Raw genomic sequence first — 17,500 nt, 5'->3', positions numbered from 1 at the left:
CTGAACCACAATGTGTGTGTGTGTGTGTGTGTGTGTGTGTGTGTCTCTCTGATCACACCAGATCTGTGATCAACCCCCACGAAATGAAATTAGATGTGAAAGAACAGTGAGTCACTGTCACACACGTTTGACAAAAATCTGCTGAACTGCACATCAGAGCCGTTTGTCTGACGCTCAAAATGCGCACGCACACACACACACACACACACACACACACACACACACACACAGTTGAAGTTGTCCTTTAATTAATGACTTTCGGGGTGCCAAAGTTAATAAGCGTTCGCTGCAGAGCTGCAGGTTTCCAGGCGGCGCTCCGTCCTCCGCACGGCTTCATACCAAACGTTTAAACGTCACCTCATTGGATTTAAATCTGAATTACTTCGACACCAGATCCTCCGCCATCGTCCTGCTCTGTGCTACGACTCTGTTTTGTCCCTCGTCCGAATATTTGATGTATTATTATCATTATCTGCTGAACATGGGCGCTGATGGCCAACGCGACAATTAAAGAAATAGTTTTTAACTCATAAAAGAATAAAATGATAAATGACAGGGGGCTGCAGGATTAGTTCCCTCTTCACAGCTTTTTGCCATTTCTTTGGATGCATCTGAATAATAAAACTAAAAACAGATGTATAACAGAGCTCACCCCCTCCTGATGCATGACTCCATGTGTTTACTACGCTGACGATGGTCATATGCAGCTCCTGCGACTGCAGACAAAAGGGACCAAAAGATAGATTTTGCACTGGAATCGTGACGGAAGGAGGATTCATCGTACGATATATGGACATGACCTTGATTATTGTTGCTGACCTTGCACGTTTGTTTACATTAACCGCAGAGTTTTCTCTGACATTATGACAGTTGGGCTTTTTTTTTGTCAACAGAGCACAACTGTCCACTTTGTTTATCGTTTTGGATGTGTGGTTTTATTTTATTAGTTTTATTTAAGATATTAAAACAATTCATATTTACATTCCAACTCTAATATCTGAATATTCTTAAGAATTAAAAGCACATTGCTCTTTCAAAAGGGTGTATAATATATGCTATTATATTATATATCTTAAAATGACAATAATATTGTTTATCGCAATAATTCCTGTGAATATATATATATATATATATATATATATATATATATATATATATATATATATATATATATATATATATATATATATATATATATATATATATATATATTCACATGTCCATAAAAAGTAGTTATCGTGATATGCTTTGACAAAATAAGACGTTTGAATGTCACCTTGGATTCTGTTTAGGACTTTCTGACCATCTATAGACTGAAATATTACCGTTTTGAATCAACGAAGCAGAATAAAAGATAAGGAAAAGCACCCTGATCCAGTTTAACTCCCGCTTTACTTCATGCTCTGTGTTTCTGTAGACGTGACCCGCTGCGGTTATGTAAGCCACATTTCTTTTTTAGTGTACATAAACACAGTTACAGAGAGTGAAGCAACAGAACCTCAGAGACGCTGCTGTGAGGACGACAGACTTCATCCACAGGGTTCAGTTTTACATGCCGAGGTTTGTGCAAAGTTGTTGCAGAAAGTAAAGTTTTTAAATACAATGAGGTATATCTTTACTGTTAACCTGTGACATTTCTGGCATTGTGTGTATTTGGTTTTTGCACCTTATTGATAATCCGTTTATATTTTGTATTCTTTCCTACTTTGTACTCCAACTGATGCACAACAATTCCCGTCTGGGTTAGTAAAGTTGTATCTCATAGTATCTGAAGAGTGTCCCTGTTCCTCTGGACCATCCACAGAACTCACTGCATCATTTTTCATAACAAGCATTTTTGACAAAAAGTTATTTTTTAAAGCCTTGAGAAGCAATTTGAAGTGAATTGACCCTTTAAAATGTGATGCAGCTGCTCACATTAAGTGATCGGCCTGCAGCCAAGTCATTACTGATTTACAGCACATTAAAGCAAATCAGCTTAACTGACTCCTCTAAATCTGTGCATATAGATCCACATAATACTGCAGCATGAAGGGGAAACTACGGCTGGCATGGGTAGCTCACCGCTGCAGAGAAAACCTCAACTCTAAACACAAAGTCCCTCTGACATGCTGTGTAAAGGAAAGAGATGCATCAGTACAGTCATTAAGGTAGTTGTTCTTCTTTTCTACAAAGTTCTGAATCGCCACTTTGAGTTCACGTTATGAAGAAACAGAAACTGAACAGTGTGTCTGCTGCTAGTTCTTCAAAAATACTTAGAATTTGAATTTATCTTCACATCCATCCATCAATCCAGCCGTAGACACCCACACGCACCTTAGTCTTACCTGATAAAGCCACATTGTGAACAACAAATACGTGTTGAAACCTGCAGGAGAGCGAGCTAACGTTAGCTGTTAGCAGCCTGTGGAGCGAGGTTCCATAGAGTAGCACTGTGGTGCATTCAGGTTCTATTGAATATTAGGCTGAATGTTAATTATAACGTTATCGTGAGGTGTTCAAATGCAGTATTGTAAAACGTATTTGCTGTTGAGAAACTTGAATAAATATAGTTTTCACAGCAATAGAAAATAGAAATTAAAGAGGGAATTATGACATGTTTAACTTCCTGACAAAACCCGTATAAAAGGAGGGTAAGTTGAAGTACACGGGATTTATTACGTTGTTTACCGTGGTATAGAATCGGTATCGAGACTCGTGATTTACCGTCTAAATAAATACAAACCCTGTGTGAAAGAAAGACGTCAGCACTGACTTATTACTAAGGTACTTATTCTTCTTCAAAGCTTTGCAGCGCCACTTTGAGTTCACGTTATTAAGGTTTCTCATCTCGAAACAGCAAACTGTCTCAGAAGGATCAGAAAGCAAGTCGTGACACGTGATGTGTCACGATGTCTTCACATGCATCACTCACACACTCGGTCATGTCTACAGGCAAAGTGGAGTTTGTGGTAGTAAAGTAAATTATGCAAACCTGAAGGATAAAAATAGCTTCATGAATCAACACTATTGGTGTATTTGCTTTCAGTGTAACAGCTGACTGTGTGTAGCTGAGGAACCACTGCTATAAACAAGAATCTGTTTTTACTACACACCTTTCAGCCGTGGGAATAAGTACTCCGATGTTTTACTCAAGTAAAAGTCGTAATGCCCCACAGTAAAAATCCTCTTTTACAAATAAAGTCCTGCATTGGAAATGTTACTTTAGTAAAAGTACAAAAGTATTAGCAACAAAATGCACTTAAAGTACTAAAAGTAAAAATACTCATCATGCAGAATCCATTTCAGAATAATATATATCGTATTATAATAACTGATTCATTAATGTGTTCACTTTACTGTTGCAGCTGGTGAAGATGGACATCATTTTAATTACTTTATATACTGCTTGAGAATTTTCCCTCGGGGATCAATAAAGTTTTATCTTAACGTATAATAATACGACTAATTGTTGATTATTATTTATGTAAATCTCTTATAAAATAAATATACAATATCTGCCTCTGGACTGTAGTAAAGTATAAAGTAGCATAAAGTGGAAATACTGAAGTAAAGTAAAAGTTCCTCGACTTTGTACTTCAGTAATTAAGTGCCTTCCAGTAACTAAGATGTAAACGACGTGTTTAAAATAAATCTGTATTGTAAATAAAGCGGAGTGTGTCTGTGCTCTCCAGGCCTGTTTACAACTCTAAATGGATTAAAAAGGAAGTGGTGGGGAATTCCACTGAAGGCCCACTGCACAGTCAGACCCTGCAGACATCCACTGCAGGCTGGAAACTTCAGGAGCTTTTTCCATGAGCGTCTACAGAAAGCACCCGGATGCTGCCTGCAGTGACGGGCAGGACAGGTAGTCAATGGAGGGGTCACATCCAGATGTGCATCCGGTCCAGGTGGAGCAAAAGTTGTGGATGTATCGTCTCATTTATCCACATTTCACACATACTGTAACACAAATGAGCCACAAATCAGCGAACAGGCTAACACCGTGAGGGTCGCGGGTTCGACTCCCAGTGTGGGAGTGATTTTGAACGACTAACGGAAATACCAGCAGTGTAATAACGGTCAGTAACGACAACGCTGTTGGGAGTCGTTACCGCCCCAGCACCGGTGTAACCCCCCCCCCCCCCGGGATGATGCCAGAGAGATGCCCTACCTGCTTCCACTGTGTCCGACAGGTCGTGGTTGGCGGCTGAGCGGGGAAATTCCTTCAGTTTTCGGGAGCTGAGGTTGAGGGCGCCGCTGGCCGCCGCCTCCTCCAGCGCGCGCTCCAAGCCCCGGTTGGGAGGCAGGTTACCGCTGCCGATGTGAGTCTGGATCGACGGGGAAGAAACGAGCTGGGGACGCGCCGACTCCGGTCCCAACGTCGCCATAATGTTCCCCCCTCTCCGCTGATATCCGGGTGTGAATGTGTCGGTTATATATCCAAGAGACAGACAGAGCGCGTGCAGAGCTAGCTAACGTTCAGGCGAACAGCGGGACACCGACTTCTTCAGGCGTGCCGAGCCGTGCCGCACGTTCAGTTTCCTCCTCGATTGTCGCCGCTGCGTACGCCTCCCTGTCTGCGCGTTACGTGAAGATAAAACAGCGGCGCATTATCCGGTCATACCTTTCGAAATAAAATTTCGGGCAAATATTTACCAACACAAACTGAACATTCTGTGAATATTTAGAGAACGTTTTTATAAACATGGTATTTTGTTTTTGGTTGCACCCTTTCAACTTCTTATGTAAGGTGATGGCTGATTTTAATTTCCATTCATTCCATTATAATGACTTCCTCACCTATTTTATTCTGAAAAAAGGCTCTCTACGCTTCCGGTTTTACTCTGTATTTCTTTGAACTTGACGCAGCCCACTCACTGCGGCTGCGCAGTGAAGTGTGCAGCAGGATAACGATAACAACAGTGGAAACACAACTAAACAGCGACATCTGCTGCACAGAATCAAAGCACGCTGCACTTTAGAAGAGAATAAAGTTCTACAGAAGCTTGTACCACAGTGTTGCTACATACAGTGATAGATGACTGTGATAACTGTTGTTTCTACAACCTGGACTCCAAATCATGGTTATTTTAGCTGCACATAAACCAACAAGAAGGCTGCTGGAAAAGGTTACACCACTTAATACTAATTAATTACAAGGACTGCATCTCAGGGGAGCACTGATAATCTCTTTGAGGTTTTTGGCAACAGCTGAGGAGTGGTGGAAAGTAACTAAGTACATTTACTTCTTCCATTTTCTGCTACTTTATACTTCTACTTTACTAATACTTTTAATTGCTTTTGTTACTAGTTAATTTGCAGATTCTGAAAAAATATAAACAATTAAATTATGATGAGACTTTATTCATACCTGGAGTAAATTCACAATCTACCCAGTGGTGTATAAAGTTATTAAATAAGCCCCACCTTAAACAGCTGCCAACACAATAATACTTCAATAATAACAATTCAAACATATTATATTAATTATTCTGAAATGTCCTTTTGGTATTTTAAGTATATTTTGGTGGTAATAGTTTTGTGTATTTTATTTGAGTATTTTTATTTACACCACTGCAGATGAGTTCCATCAGAAACTCTTAATTCCTCTCACAGCATGAGGTGTTTATTTGACTGATGGTGGTTCAAGGTCTTTGAATCCTTGCATTAACTGCCATCAGGGGAAACTGCTTTACCTTTTTATTGTGGAAGAACAGAGTTTAAAACAAAAAAGTTTGAGACATAACTTGTGTTTCAAGTCTTTTTACACGCACTGCACAGTGAAAAACCACTGGTCTGTTTAGTTATTATCACAAAAAGTGAAGTAAAGTAAACTTTTCCCTTCAGTCTACATACTGCAACAGCAACATGTTGCACACATTTCACTTATTTGTGCTGATTAGAGCTCTTTTCAGTGGGCAGTGTTTTTACATTTTCATCACTTTCCTGGTTGCTTTGCTCATGTAAGTGCCGTCATAGCACAGCCAAGAACCAAACAACAAAATGCCACAACTTTGTGAACTTTGCCAGAATAATTTATGCAGATAAATTAGTCATTGATGTGAAAAGGAAGAATAACTTATTCTTAATAAAGGTTGAAACTTTGAAGTAAAAGCAGATCAGAGCATTCAGCTCTGTACGCAGAGAGAACTTGCTTTGTGTTGAAGGTAAAAACCCTCATTTACTACCATCTGTGTGTGTGTGTGTGTGTGTGTGTGTGCGTGTGTGTGTGTGTGTGTGTGTGTGTGTGTGTGTGCGTGCTTGCATGCATGGAGTGCTGAGTCAACTGATTACATAACAAGCTTGCATCAGCAGATCCACGGTGCGGATCACTGATTACAGAGTGTGTGCCCACAGGATTGTATACTTGTGTGGACCTTTATTGACATAATGTACAACACATCCAAATGCTCGAATGTTAAACATGTCCTAACTTTTATAAAATGTCCTCACTTTCTAAAAAATGTCCTCAATGTCCTCAATGTCCTTGCTTCCTTCATATGTCTTCACTACCTAAACATGTCCTCACTCCCTTCATATGTCATCACTTCCTAAACATGTTCTCATTGTTCAAACATGTCCTCACTTCCTTCATATGTCATCACTTCCTAAACATGTTCTCATTGTTCAAACATGTCCTCACTTCCTTCATATGTCATCACTTCCTAAACATGTTCTCATTGTTCAAACATGTCCTCACTGTTCAAACATGTTCTCACTTCCTTCATATGTCTTCACTTCCTAAACATGTCTTCACTTCCTAAACATGTCCTCACTTCCTTCATATGTCTTCACTTCCAAAACATGTCCTCACTGTTCAAACATGTTCTCACTTCCTTCATATGTCTTCACTTCCTAAACATGTCCTCACTTCCTTCATATGTCTTCACTTCCAAAACATGTCCTCACTGTTCAAACATGTTCTCACTTCCTTCATATGTCTTCACTTCCTAAACATGTCCTCACTTCCTTCATATGTCTTCACTTCCAAAACATGTCCTCACTGTTCAAACATGTTCTCACTTCCTTCATATGTCTTCACTTCCTAAACATGTCCTCACTGTTCAAACATGTCCTCACTTCCTTCATATGTCTTCACTTCCTAAACATGTCCTCACTGTTCAAACATGTCCTCACTTCCTTCATATGTCTTCACTTCCTAAACATGTCCTCACTTTACTTATTCAACACTGACTTCTAGACAGACTTACACTAAAAGTACCTGCAGGGACATATTCCAAAAACATCCTCACTTTCTAAAAATATCCTTCTGTCCAAAAATGTTCCCAATTTCTAAAAAACATTCCTCACTTCCTTCATATGTCTTCACTTCCTTCATATGTCTTCACTTCCTAAACATGTCCTCACTTCCTTCATATGTCTTCACTTCCTAAACATGTCCTCACTTCCTTCATATGTCTTCACTTCCTAAACATGTCCTCACTTCCTTCATATGTCTTCACTTCTTAAACATGTCCTCACTTCCTTCATATGTCTTCACTTCCTAAACATGTCCTCACTTCCTTCATATGTCTTCACTTCTTAAACATGTCCTCACTGTTCAAACATTCCTCACTTCCTGAAGATTCTCTCAGTTTCTAAAAATATGTCGACTTTCCAAAAATGTCCTTACTTCTTAAAAATATCTCAATCTTCGAAAAAATATCATCACTTTCCAAAAATGTTCAAATTTTCCAAAACAAATCTCATTTTCTAAACATGTCCTCACTTTACTTTGTTGAACATTATTTTGCACATGCAGGGACAGTCCCCGGTGTCTTCGGGCCCTGAGCCCTGCTGACGTCGTGTAAAACAAACATTATTTGATTTGATAACTTCTTGTTTTTGGCAGGTTTTCTAAGCAGGTTCAGTTGTGACACGTTTCCTCTCAGGTTGAATCTGAGCTGTTTCACGTTCTGCTCAAACATGAAGGGAAATTAAACCCACTGAAACTTCGACTTCCTTTTTCTTCTCCGCCAGCTGACGTGACGCTGAGACGCTGTAATATTTGAATGAAGTTGTATTATTGTTAGATTGAGGAAGATGAGATATTATAACCAGAACATGTAACTGTAGCTTTCTCTGTGATTTACATATAACACTCATCTTCTGTTGAATACTTTAATCCTGCGTCAATGTTCAACATTTCTAAGGGATTCAAATGATCTTTACTTTTTATGTTCTTCAGCAAAATCACTTTTCTCCACATGAAGGAATCACGTGAGTTCATAGAGGACTTGAGAAACAAAGCTGTTGATGCAGGATGAGTAAAAACATGGAAATAAGCCATAAAAACTGCATTTTATTTCTAACATTTGTGTTGATTCTTTGGGGTGAACTGACTGGCAGTATAGCAGGAGCTTCATGTCCTCTCTGCTCTCAGAAGAAGCCACAGAGAGGAGACGCACTATTAAATACAGGAAGTGCTGATAACCAACCGCCTCTCTTCCTTTCTGCGCTGCAGTTCTTTGGGGGATGGACAGTCTCTCAGTCTCTCAGTCTCTCAGGTCGCTGCTTCAGTTCAGGAGTTTGCAAAATGGTGAGTAGTTTGTTTTATTCTGTGGCTTTTTAGATGTTTGTGTTCTGGTCAGTGTTCTCTGATCCAACGCTCTTAATCAAATAAGAAACATCCTGGTGCTTCTGGACGCTGTCGCTCACAATCAGTCTACTTCTGCATTCACACAGGAAGTTATAAATTAATAAGTTTACATGTTAAACCCAAACATCCTCTTTCAAAACCAAAACATTGTTCTCAGTCCTCCGTCTTCAGACACTTCAGTTTCTGCAGATTTATATTTAGAATTTCAGAAAACCCTCAAAACTTCTCTGTAACCTTTAACTTTTAGAGACTTTCTGCAGTCAAATGTTTATTTTGTGAAAATTAAAAAGCAAAAAAGAGAAAATTATTCTTCCAGTTTTCACAGAATCAATGAAACGACTCGCTTGTGATGAAGAATAAATAATATTTTATTGTATTGTTGTCAAATATATTGCATAACTTGGAAAGATGCAAGACACACACACACACACACACACACACACACACACACACACACACACACTCTGAGCAGCAGACCAGTGTTGTAAAGAGTGCAGCCTGGAATCAGAAGGCAGGTGTTGAAATGTTGAGGTTAGAAACCAAAAGCAGAAGTTTACGATCGTCCGTGGAGCGAGTGAGCGCCAGCTTTTAACTATTTTATATAATTTCCTTCATTAATAGCAGCACGAGGATAAACATGTGATCAGTAAACTTACTTTTAATCGCAGATGCTGGAAATTGTGGACTTAGGTGTGAACTAAAAGAAAAGATTTCTCCACAAGTCTGAGCACAGATCCTGTGTGACGCCACAATACGGTTTGTGTTGCGTGTTGCTGCACACTGGATGGATTTAAGAAAAATTGTCAAAATTTCTAGAAGCTTTTAAATCTCAAAAGAAAAACTTTGTCTTGATTTGTTTCCAGTAAATATTTTCCAATTCTTTCTCTGAAATCAGAATCAGATGTATTGCAGAAGGTTGTTCACTTACTAAACGTTTGCTTTGGTGTTTGGTGCACAACATACACACATTCAGAGGACATACACATATAGACAAAGTACTGTAAAGTGTCAACATAAACATAGAATAAACAAATACAACATAAATATTTAAAGATACTATAATATATATTATAGTATTATAAATATATATATTATAGTATTATAATACTATAATATATATTATAGTATTATAATACTATAATATATATTATAGTATTATAATACTATAATATATATATTTATAATACTATAATATATATTATAGTATTATAAATATATATATTATATTATTATAATATATATTATAGTATTATAATAATATAATATATATATTTATAATACTATAATATATATTATAATACTATAATATATATTACACCAGCGTCGACACCAGCGTTCAGGATCAACACGCAGACAGTCTGGTGATTCTGTTTCTCCTCACGCAGGAGACTCTGGTGCACCAGGAAGATAAACTGTGTCTGTCCTCTGTGGACTCTGCAGAGACACCTGGAACTACAGCTCTGACAGGTAACGTCCACTTCACTCTTTAAAATATGTTCACAGAGCTGTGTCCACTGGGAGGCGTGTTGTGAGATTCCAGGTGCTTACGAAAAATGGAACAGTTCCTTTGTCTTCATGGAGGTACATGAGAAGCTAGTGTGCTTGGTGGGTTCACAGCATCTTTCAGTTCTCAAAGAATATAATATTTGGTGCCACTATCCGACTCAAAACAAAAACAAGAACTTGCAAGAACGACTGAGAACAGAGAAGATCAATGAATTGTCTGTTGTTGGTCACAGCCGAGAGATCGGACCTCTCAGGATGTTCATCACCTGGTTATTAACGTTTTCAGAATGTACTTCTATGAGTTCAAATGAGTGAAAACACAAAGCACCAGAGTTGGAGACAAGACTTGTGGTGTCCCGCAGGGCTCAAGTCTAGGACCTCTTGTAATGAGTTTGTATGTTAACGATCTGCCACTTGCACGCTGAAGTCAAAGCTGGAAAGTGTATGGAAGTTATGTTTGTACATAAAGACATGAAGTGGCAGAAGACACATTAACATTACTGACAACGTTTCTGATTGGCTCTCAGAATGTTGAGCGAAACTGCTTGTTTATAATTTTACTTAGGATTCAGATTCATTTTAAATATCTGGGAAGTCTTAGTGGCTCACACATGTCCTTTAAGAAGCACAAGAAGCAGCTGTGCAACACTGCATTTAATCTACATGTTACAAACAAACACTCACACTGGACAAATCATTATGACATCAGTCTTCTCTACGACAGCAACACACGTCTAAATCTAAATCTGGTTCAGCTAAGCTTCAGTTTCTGGTCCGTAAGAAACCTTCAGCACTGACAGTTGATATGAAATATATATAAATATATATATTGATCTCCTCTTTCTCTCTATAAGTCGCTCCAGGAGATTCTTCACACCGTCAGCCGGCTGGTTCAGGATCCGTCCCTCTGCTCCGGCTGTCGCCCCCAGAAACCAGAGAAGAAGAATCAAACTCACACTCCAGTCCGAACAGTCCAGAGGACCAAAGCTTCCTCATCCCCAGGAGCAGCCCGGTCATCTCCAGACGCCACAGGCTCGTCTCCTGGCAGGGGGGGGGCGCCGACACGTCTGCCCCATCCAGGTAACTGCATACAGGAAAACATCCAAAGTACTTGTTTTGTAATTCGTATAAAGTCATGAAGTGGGGAAGCTTCATGCTGATATCTGTTAGTTACATGTATGACCCTGTTCACCTGTAGTGTGTACAACATGTATGACCCTGTTCACCTGTAGTGTGTACAACATGTATGACTCTGTTCACCTGTAGTGTGTACAACATGTATGACCCTGTTCACCTGTAGTGTGTACAACATGTATGACTCTGTTCACCTGTAGTGTGTACAACATGTATGACTCTGTTCACCTGTAGTGTGTACAACATGTATGACCCTGTTCACCTGTAGTGTGTACAACATGTATGACCCTGTTCACCTGTAGTGTGTACAACATGTATGACTCTGTTCACCTGTAGTGTGTACAACATGTATGACCCTGTTCACCTGTAGTGTGTACAACATGTATGACTCTGTTCACCTGTAGTGTGTACAACATGTATGACTCTGTTCACCTGTAGTGTGTACAACATGTATGACTCTGTTCACCTGTAGTGTGTACAACATGTATGACCCTGTTCACCTGTAGTGTGTACAACATGTATGACCCTGTTCACCTGTAGTGTGTACAACATGTATGACCCTGTTCACCTGTAGTGTGTACAACATGTATGACTCTGTTCACCTGTAGTGTGTACAACATGTATGACTGTTCACCTGTAGTGTGTACAACATGTATGACCCTGTTCACCTGTAGTGTGTACAACATGTATGACCCTGTTCACCTGTAGTGTGTACAACATGTATGACTCTGTTCACCTGTAGTGTGTACAACATGTATGACTCTGTTCACCTGTAGTGTGTACAACATGTATGACTCTGTTCACCTGTAGTGTGTACAACATGTATGACTCTGTTCACCTGTAGTGTGTACAACATGTATGACCCTGTTCACCTGTAGTGTGTACAACATGTATGACTCTGATCACCTGTAGTGTGTACAACATGTATGACTCTGTTCACCTGTAGTGTGTACAACATGTATGACTCTGTTCACCTGTAGTGTGTACAACATGTATGACTCTGTTCACCTGTAGTGTGTACAACATGTATGACCCTGTTCACCTGTAGTGTGTACAACATGTATGACTCTGTTCACCTGTAGTGTGTACAACATGTATGACCCTGTTCACCTGTAGTGTGTACAACATGTATGACTCTGTTCACCTGTAGTGTGTACAACATGTATGACCCTGTTCACCTGTAGTGTGTACAACATGTATGACTCTGTTCACCTGTAGTGTGTACAACATGTATGACCCTGTTCACCTGTAGTGTGTACATGTATGACTCTGTTCACCTGTAGTGTGTACAACATGTATGACTCTGTTCACCTGTAGTGTGTACAACATGTATGACTCTGTTCACCTGTAGTGTGTACAACATGTATGACCCTGTTCACCTGTAGTGTGTACAACATGTATGAATGTTACAATATATGACATTGAATGGATTTAATTAGTTGAAGTTTTTGACTGAAGTGAAACCTTCTTGCAGCTCGGACTCTCTGCCTCCTGCTTCGGGTTCTGAGTCTCTGCATCAGCGTCGAGGCCCGACAGTCACCAGTCTGGAGGAAGTGGGACCCAAACCGAGCTCCTCTCACCCCCCGCCCCCCCAGCAGGACAAGAAGCCGTCCTGCGTCTCCGCCTCGTCACACCTGATCCGTCTCCTCAGCGCTGAGCTCCACCCTCCCTGCAGCGGACAGCAGGGACTGGCTGAGGAGCAAAGAGGGCGGGGCCTAAGCAGCTGTGATGCCCCTCCCTCATCAGGTAGAATTAGCACGATGTGCTGAGGCTGTCGGGAACATGAGGCCAGTTATTACATAATCCTGCTGACAAACAAACAAACAAACAAAACCGATATAGATATAGATATTTGTCTTTGTACTTTTTCCTCGGCTTCTGATTAATATGTTCAAACAATGTTTTACAGATCCAATATGCAAAGAGGAAAATCCCCCGGCAAACGTTATTTCTTACCAGAACAGTTACAGAAATTAATTCAATGTTGAAATCACTGTGTGTGTGTGTGTGTGTGTGTGACTGTTCCCTCCCTCTACACATCACAGAGAGAAGGTGCAGTGGTATCCCAGAACTCTCTGCAGACATCTTTCGGAGCAGCTGTGAGCTGGAGATGGTGCGTCACAGCTCATTAGTATTGTTGGTGAAGATGTGAGCAAGATGTTCAGAGAAGGTTTCTGTGAACATAAAGGTCCTCTCCTCTGATACACTGTCCGTGTGTTCATGTGAGTGTGTCTGTGTGCAGGAGAACGCTCACTTCATTGTGGTGGACATGATGCTAGAGGTGCTGGAAGCTGTGAAGTGGACTCTGACCTCTGATGGAGCGACGTCCACCACGGACACACACCGACACACACTCTGCAACACGAGCTCGGTGCAGCACGGAGCGCCACACGAGCAGAGATGCGACACACACACGTCTTATAGAAAGACACACTCGTATGCACACACACGCCGACACACGCAGGAGGAGGGAGCAGAACGTGAAACGCCGAAGACCTTCTCCGTCCTCTCCACTGACAGCGGATTTGAAGGTGAAATTATTTTCTCTGTATATTTAGATTTAACAACATATAGAAAGGTTACAGGAGAAAGATTGTAAGTGTGATTTCAAAAAGAAATACTTTTTAATTCTTATTTTATTATAGAACGTTTACTCAGTATCCTTACGTGCATATTTAAAATACAAAACATGCACATGGAGCTACGCTTTCTCAAAGTTACTTTACTTAAGTACAATTTTTATGAATTAATATAGGTTTAATAAAACTTTATTGATCCTGCAGCTCAGCATCATTAACACGAGCTTCTCCTTCACCAGCTGCAACATTAAATTGATGAACACATTAATGCATAAAAAATGAAAATACAACAATATAATATTATTCTGCATAATGAGTAACGTGAACGTCCTTAAACACAGTATTCTTATGTGTTGCCAACACCAAGTGTTAAAAAGTGTGTAACATTTGCAAATGAGTAAGGCGATGTGTAATAATCGTTATCATTATTTTCTTCTACGTTACTTTTTCATCAATAATTCATAATTCCTGAATTACCTTCAGACTGCGGCATCGACGCCTCGCTGACACCGAGAGACTCTCACAGGAAGTAAGAGAAGCACTTTCAGTTAATGTCTGAACATACGTCTGTGAGGCCTGATCTGCGTGTCCCATGATGCAGTGCGGAGTGTCTGGCGCAGCAGCTGGTGCTGGAGTTCAGGAGGAGCTGGCTTCCTTCCCATGAGCCTCGGCGTGGACGGCAAAGCCTGCGTAGCTCCCTGCAGGAGGTGAGAACTCGACCGGATATCATCTCTAGCTTTAGAATAGTTTGACTCTTGTGTGGGCGACACTACAGCGATGAACCTTAGAGATGAAGCTGAAGCTGTTTGTGTAACAAGAAGCTCCTTTTGTTGGATTATGTATTTCATCTCCCCTCAGTTTGTGCTTCTCATCATACGTTGTGTGTGTGTGTGTGTGTGTGTGTGTGTGTCTGAGTTTTGATTATCTCGCCAGCCCTTCTATAGATCTACTTCCTGCTTGGCGTGTGTGTTGCTGCGGACCCGAGGGAGTGCAGAGCTGCACATGAAGTTAATTGGATCAGTGGTTCTGTAGAAAACCGCAAAAAAACGTTCCGCACCTCCTGACTTTGCTTAGCGTCTGCGTCATAAGAGTAGATAGATGCATCAACATCCACTCAACAGCGCAGCCACGTCCGCTAACGGTCACTCTGACATTACCTTACCGGTCATAGAGATGAGGATGTCATTTACTACTATCTGTGTGTGTGTGTGTGTGTGTGTGTGTGTGTGTGTGTATGTGTTGCATGTTATGCGGAGTTTTTGCACTCATGATGCGTAGATTGTAGCGTAAACGCGTGCATAGATTCACTTCAAAACTCAAAAAGCAGCGGCACAAGCACATCCCGAGCTTGCACTACTGTAATCAGAACTTTACAGGAAATTAATGGAGTCACTTTGAGGGTGAAACTTTTCCAGGATGCAAATAAGTGAACGTGCACAGAAATTATTTTTGCTTCCTGAGGCAGTTCTGTTGCAGAAAGTACACAGGTTAAACATACGGTTACACGTGTGACCCTTTTAAAGAGTACACGTTCACAGGCTCCATGAGAGCTTGAACCTCCCCCTCTGTGCTGTGTGTGTTACTCCAGCTGCCAGGTACTGGAGAAGTGGCGGTGAGCAGCGGCAGCCTGGCGGAGGAGATCAGACTGAGGACCAGGATGAGAGGATCCCTGAGCTGGGCCCCCCCACGCTTCCAGATCATCTTCACTGTTCAGCCAACCCAAAGGTCTTTATCACATCTGACTCCATAGAAATACAAAGAAAGTGGAAACAAAAACGCAGCACGAGATGAGATGCGGACGTTCACCGTTACCTGTTTCCTCCTGCAGACGCAGTGAAGTAATATCTCTGCAGCACTTCCTGTGTGCAGGCTGTGGGACGATGGTGGAGCCCAGTGAGTGTTGGATTGTAGAGACGACACTGAGCATCAAACATTTGTGATTGTCCTACGATACTGTGTTTAGCAAATATTACAGTGCTTCATATAAACAAATATTTTACATGCATGGTTATTTTTAAACCCCAAACCCAAAATAAACTATTTTGTAGTAATGTAATTGCAATTAAGGTATCAACAGGATGCCGAAATAACTACATCATGCTGCCGAGTTGTACAAAGTCTGAGTTGATGCTGCGTCAGGTCTGTCCGCAAGACGACAAGCAAACAACTTTTAAAATGCTTGTTTTCTGAATGGAGTTTGGATCTATCTTCTATCATTGCAACCGCTCCTTTAATACTTAAAATAACGTCTAAATTAGGCTTAAATACGGAAGCGACTGTTTATACAGATAGATAACTAATATAAGTTTATTATGATGACAGTAGTGTAGCCACAGATGGCTGTAAGGCTTTCGCGTATTCGAGTAATTCCGCCTAAGTACGCGTTTGTTTGACGTATTCTCTCATATATTTGCGTCTTTGCATTGACTTTGTATGTAATGCTGCACAACATTTGCATACAATTGCATTTCCATCAATGTACACTGGAAGCTTTTTAAATCTGTCACTAGGGGGCGCTGAAGTCCGACACTTTAAAACCTTCACACAGGCTTTAAATTATAACAGACATTTAAAATAAATAAAACATCTGTTTTCTGTATTATTGAGCCTTTTCATTTTTCCATGGGTAAAATATTACAATATAACATTATCTCACAATGTTTGTGTTAAACTAAAAGCCTGTAATGTCTGAATAATAAAACAATATCCAGTTGTGAGTTCTGCCTCTCTGCCACCAGGGTACATCAAGAAACTGCGGTATTGTGAATATCTCGGCAGGTATGTAGAATAACTCATTGTTCATTATTAGCAACACTAAGAGCTAAATGCTAAATACCTGTACAACATTATAATCCATATGATAGTTGCTGAGATATCAGACATGTCGTCAAGCTACACAGCTAGCATGAATAAAAAACTATTATCTTATAGCTGCAGTGCTTGTGGTCTATAACTACAAAAATATCTTTATATTACATTTAATGCAATTTTTGTATTTACATTATTGATTATATTGCAGATATTTCTGTGACTGCTGTCACGGCGGCTCTGACGCGTTGATTCCTGGTCGAATTCTGTCCTGCTGGGACTTCGGCAGGTAATAAAAACAATAATGAAACTATTAATATTAACTTCCAATAGATCTTTGACTGATATCATTATCTACAATATCTTATAGGTGGTAATATTAATATTTAATTACAGTAATAAACATGGTACATATTAATACAGATGCTTCTGCTGAAACCAGCATTATATAAATAAAACATAACTTTATAATAAGAATAATATAATTAATATATAATAACTTTATAGTACCAACTTTTTATTAATAACAACAATAATAATACATTAACAATAAAACATCTTAACGCAATTACAAGTGACTATTTTAATTATAATAATGAAAATATAAAATAAAAAAATAATATTAAATTATGAAGTTTAAATAACAATTAAGACCTGAGAACAAGTAATGATTCCATTAACATTAAATCTAAGACAAATATATAAATTAAATTAAATTCATACAGACTTGACTCTTATATTAAATGTGTAATAACAATAATAACTTTGCAGATATCCTGTGAGTGATTTCTCCAAACAGCTGCTGGAGTCCATCTGGCTTCAGCCTCTGTTTGATCTGAACTGTGTCGGGAAGACGCTGTGCAGCAAAGTGAAGGAGCTGGACAAGTTCAGG

General features: G+C 39.8%; 2 protein-coding genes across 2 annotated transcripts in view; one reads left to right on the top strand and one right to left on the bottom strand.

Moving 5' to 3' along the window:
• The window catches only part of lrch1 (leucine-rich repeats and calponin homology (CH) domain containing 1), a 49,763-nt gene extending 45,225 nt beyond the window's left edge, over positions 1–4,538 (bottom strand). The window contains exon 1 of the mRNA XM_029426409.1: positions 4,154–4,538. Within this exon, the coding sequence (XP_029282269.1) occupies positions 4,154–4,370 (217 nt within the window). The 5' untranslated portion in view covers positions 4,371–4,538. The remainder of the gene's footprint in view (positions 1–4,153) is intronic.
• Positions 4,539–8,350: 3,812 nt separating this feature from the next.
• The window catches only part of rubcnl (rubicon like autophagy enhancer), a 14,597-nt gene continuing 5,447 nt past the window's right edge, over positions 8,351–17,500 (top strand). Inside the window, exons 1-13 of the mRNA XM_029426408.1 lie at positions 8,351–8,521; positions 9,967–10,048; positions 10,942–11,167; positions 12,696–12,967; positions 13,267–13,334; positions 13,464–13,752; positions 14,284–14,329; positions 14,402–14,507; positions 15,389–15,525; positions 15,629–15,693; positions 16,539–16,578; positions 16,820–16,897; positions 17,380–17,500. Of these exons, the coding sequence (XP_029282268.1) occupies positions 8,519–8,521; positions 9,967–10,048; positions 10,942–11,167; positions 12,696–12,967; positions 13,267–13,334; positions 13,464–13,752; positions 14,284–14,329; positions 14,402–14,507; positions 15,389–15,525; positions 15,629–15,693; positions 16,539–16,578; positions 16,820–16,897; positions 17,380–17,500 (1,533 nt within the window). The 5' untranslated portion in view covers positions 8,351–8,518. The remainder of the gene's footprint in view (positions 8,522–9,966; positions 10,049–10,941; positions 11,168–12,695; positions 12,968–13,266; positions 13,335–13,463; positions 13,753–14,283; positions 14,330–14,401; positions 14,508–15,388; positions 15,526–15,628; positions 15,694–16,538; positions 16,579–16,819; positions 16,898–17,379) is intronic.

The sequence above is a fragment of the Cottoperca gobio genome, unplaced genomic scaffold, assembly GCF_900634415.1.
Source record: "Cottoperca gobio unplaced genomic scaffold, fCotGob3.1 fCotGob3_174arrow_ctg1, whole genome shotgun sequence".
NCBI lineage: Eukaryota > Metazoa > Chordata > Actinopteri > Perciformes > Bovichtidae > Cottoperca > Cottoperca gobio.
The sequence above is the reverse complement of the archived record's forward strand: the minus strand, read 5'-3'. Positions and strand labels throughout refer to the sequence as shown.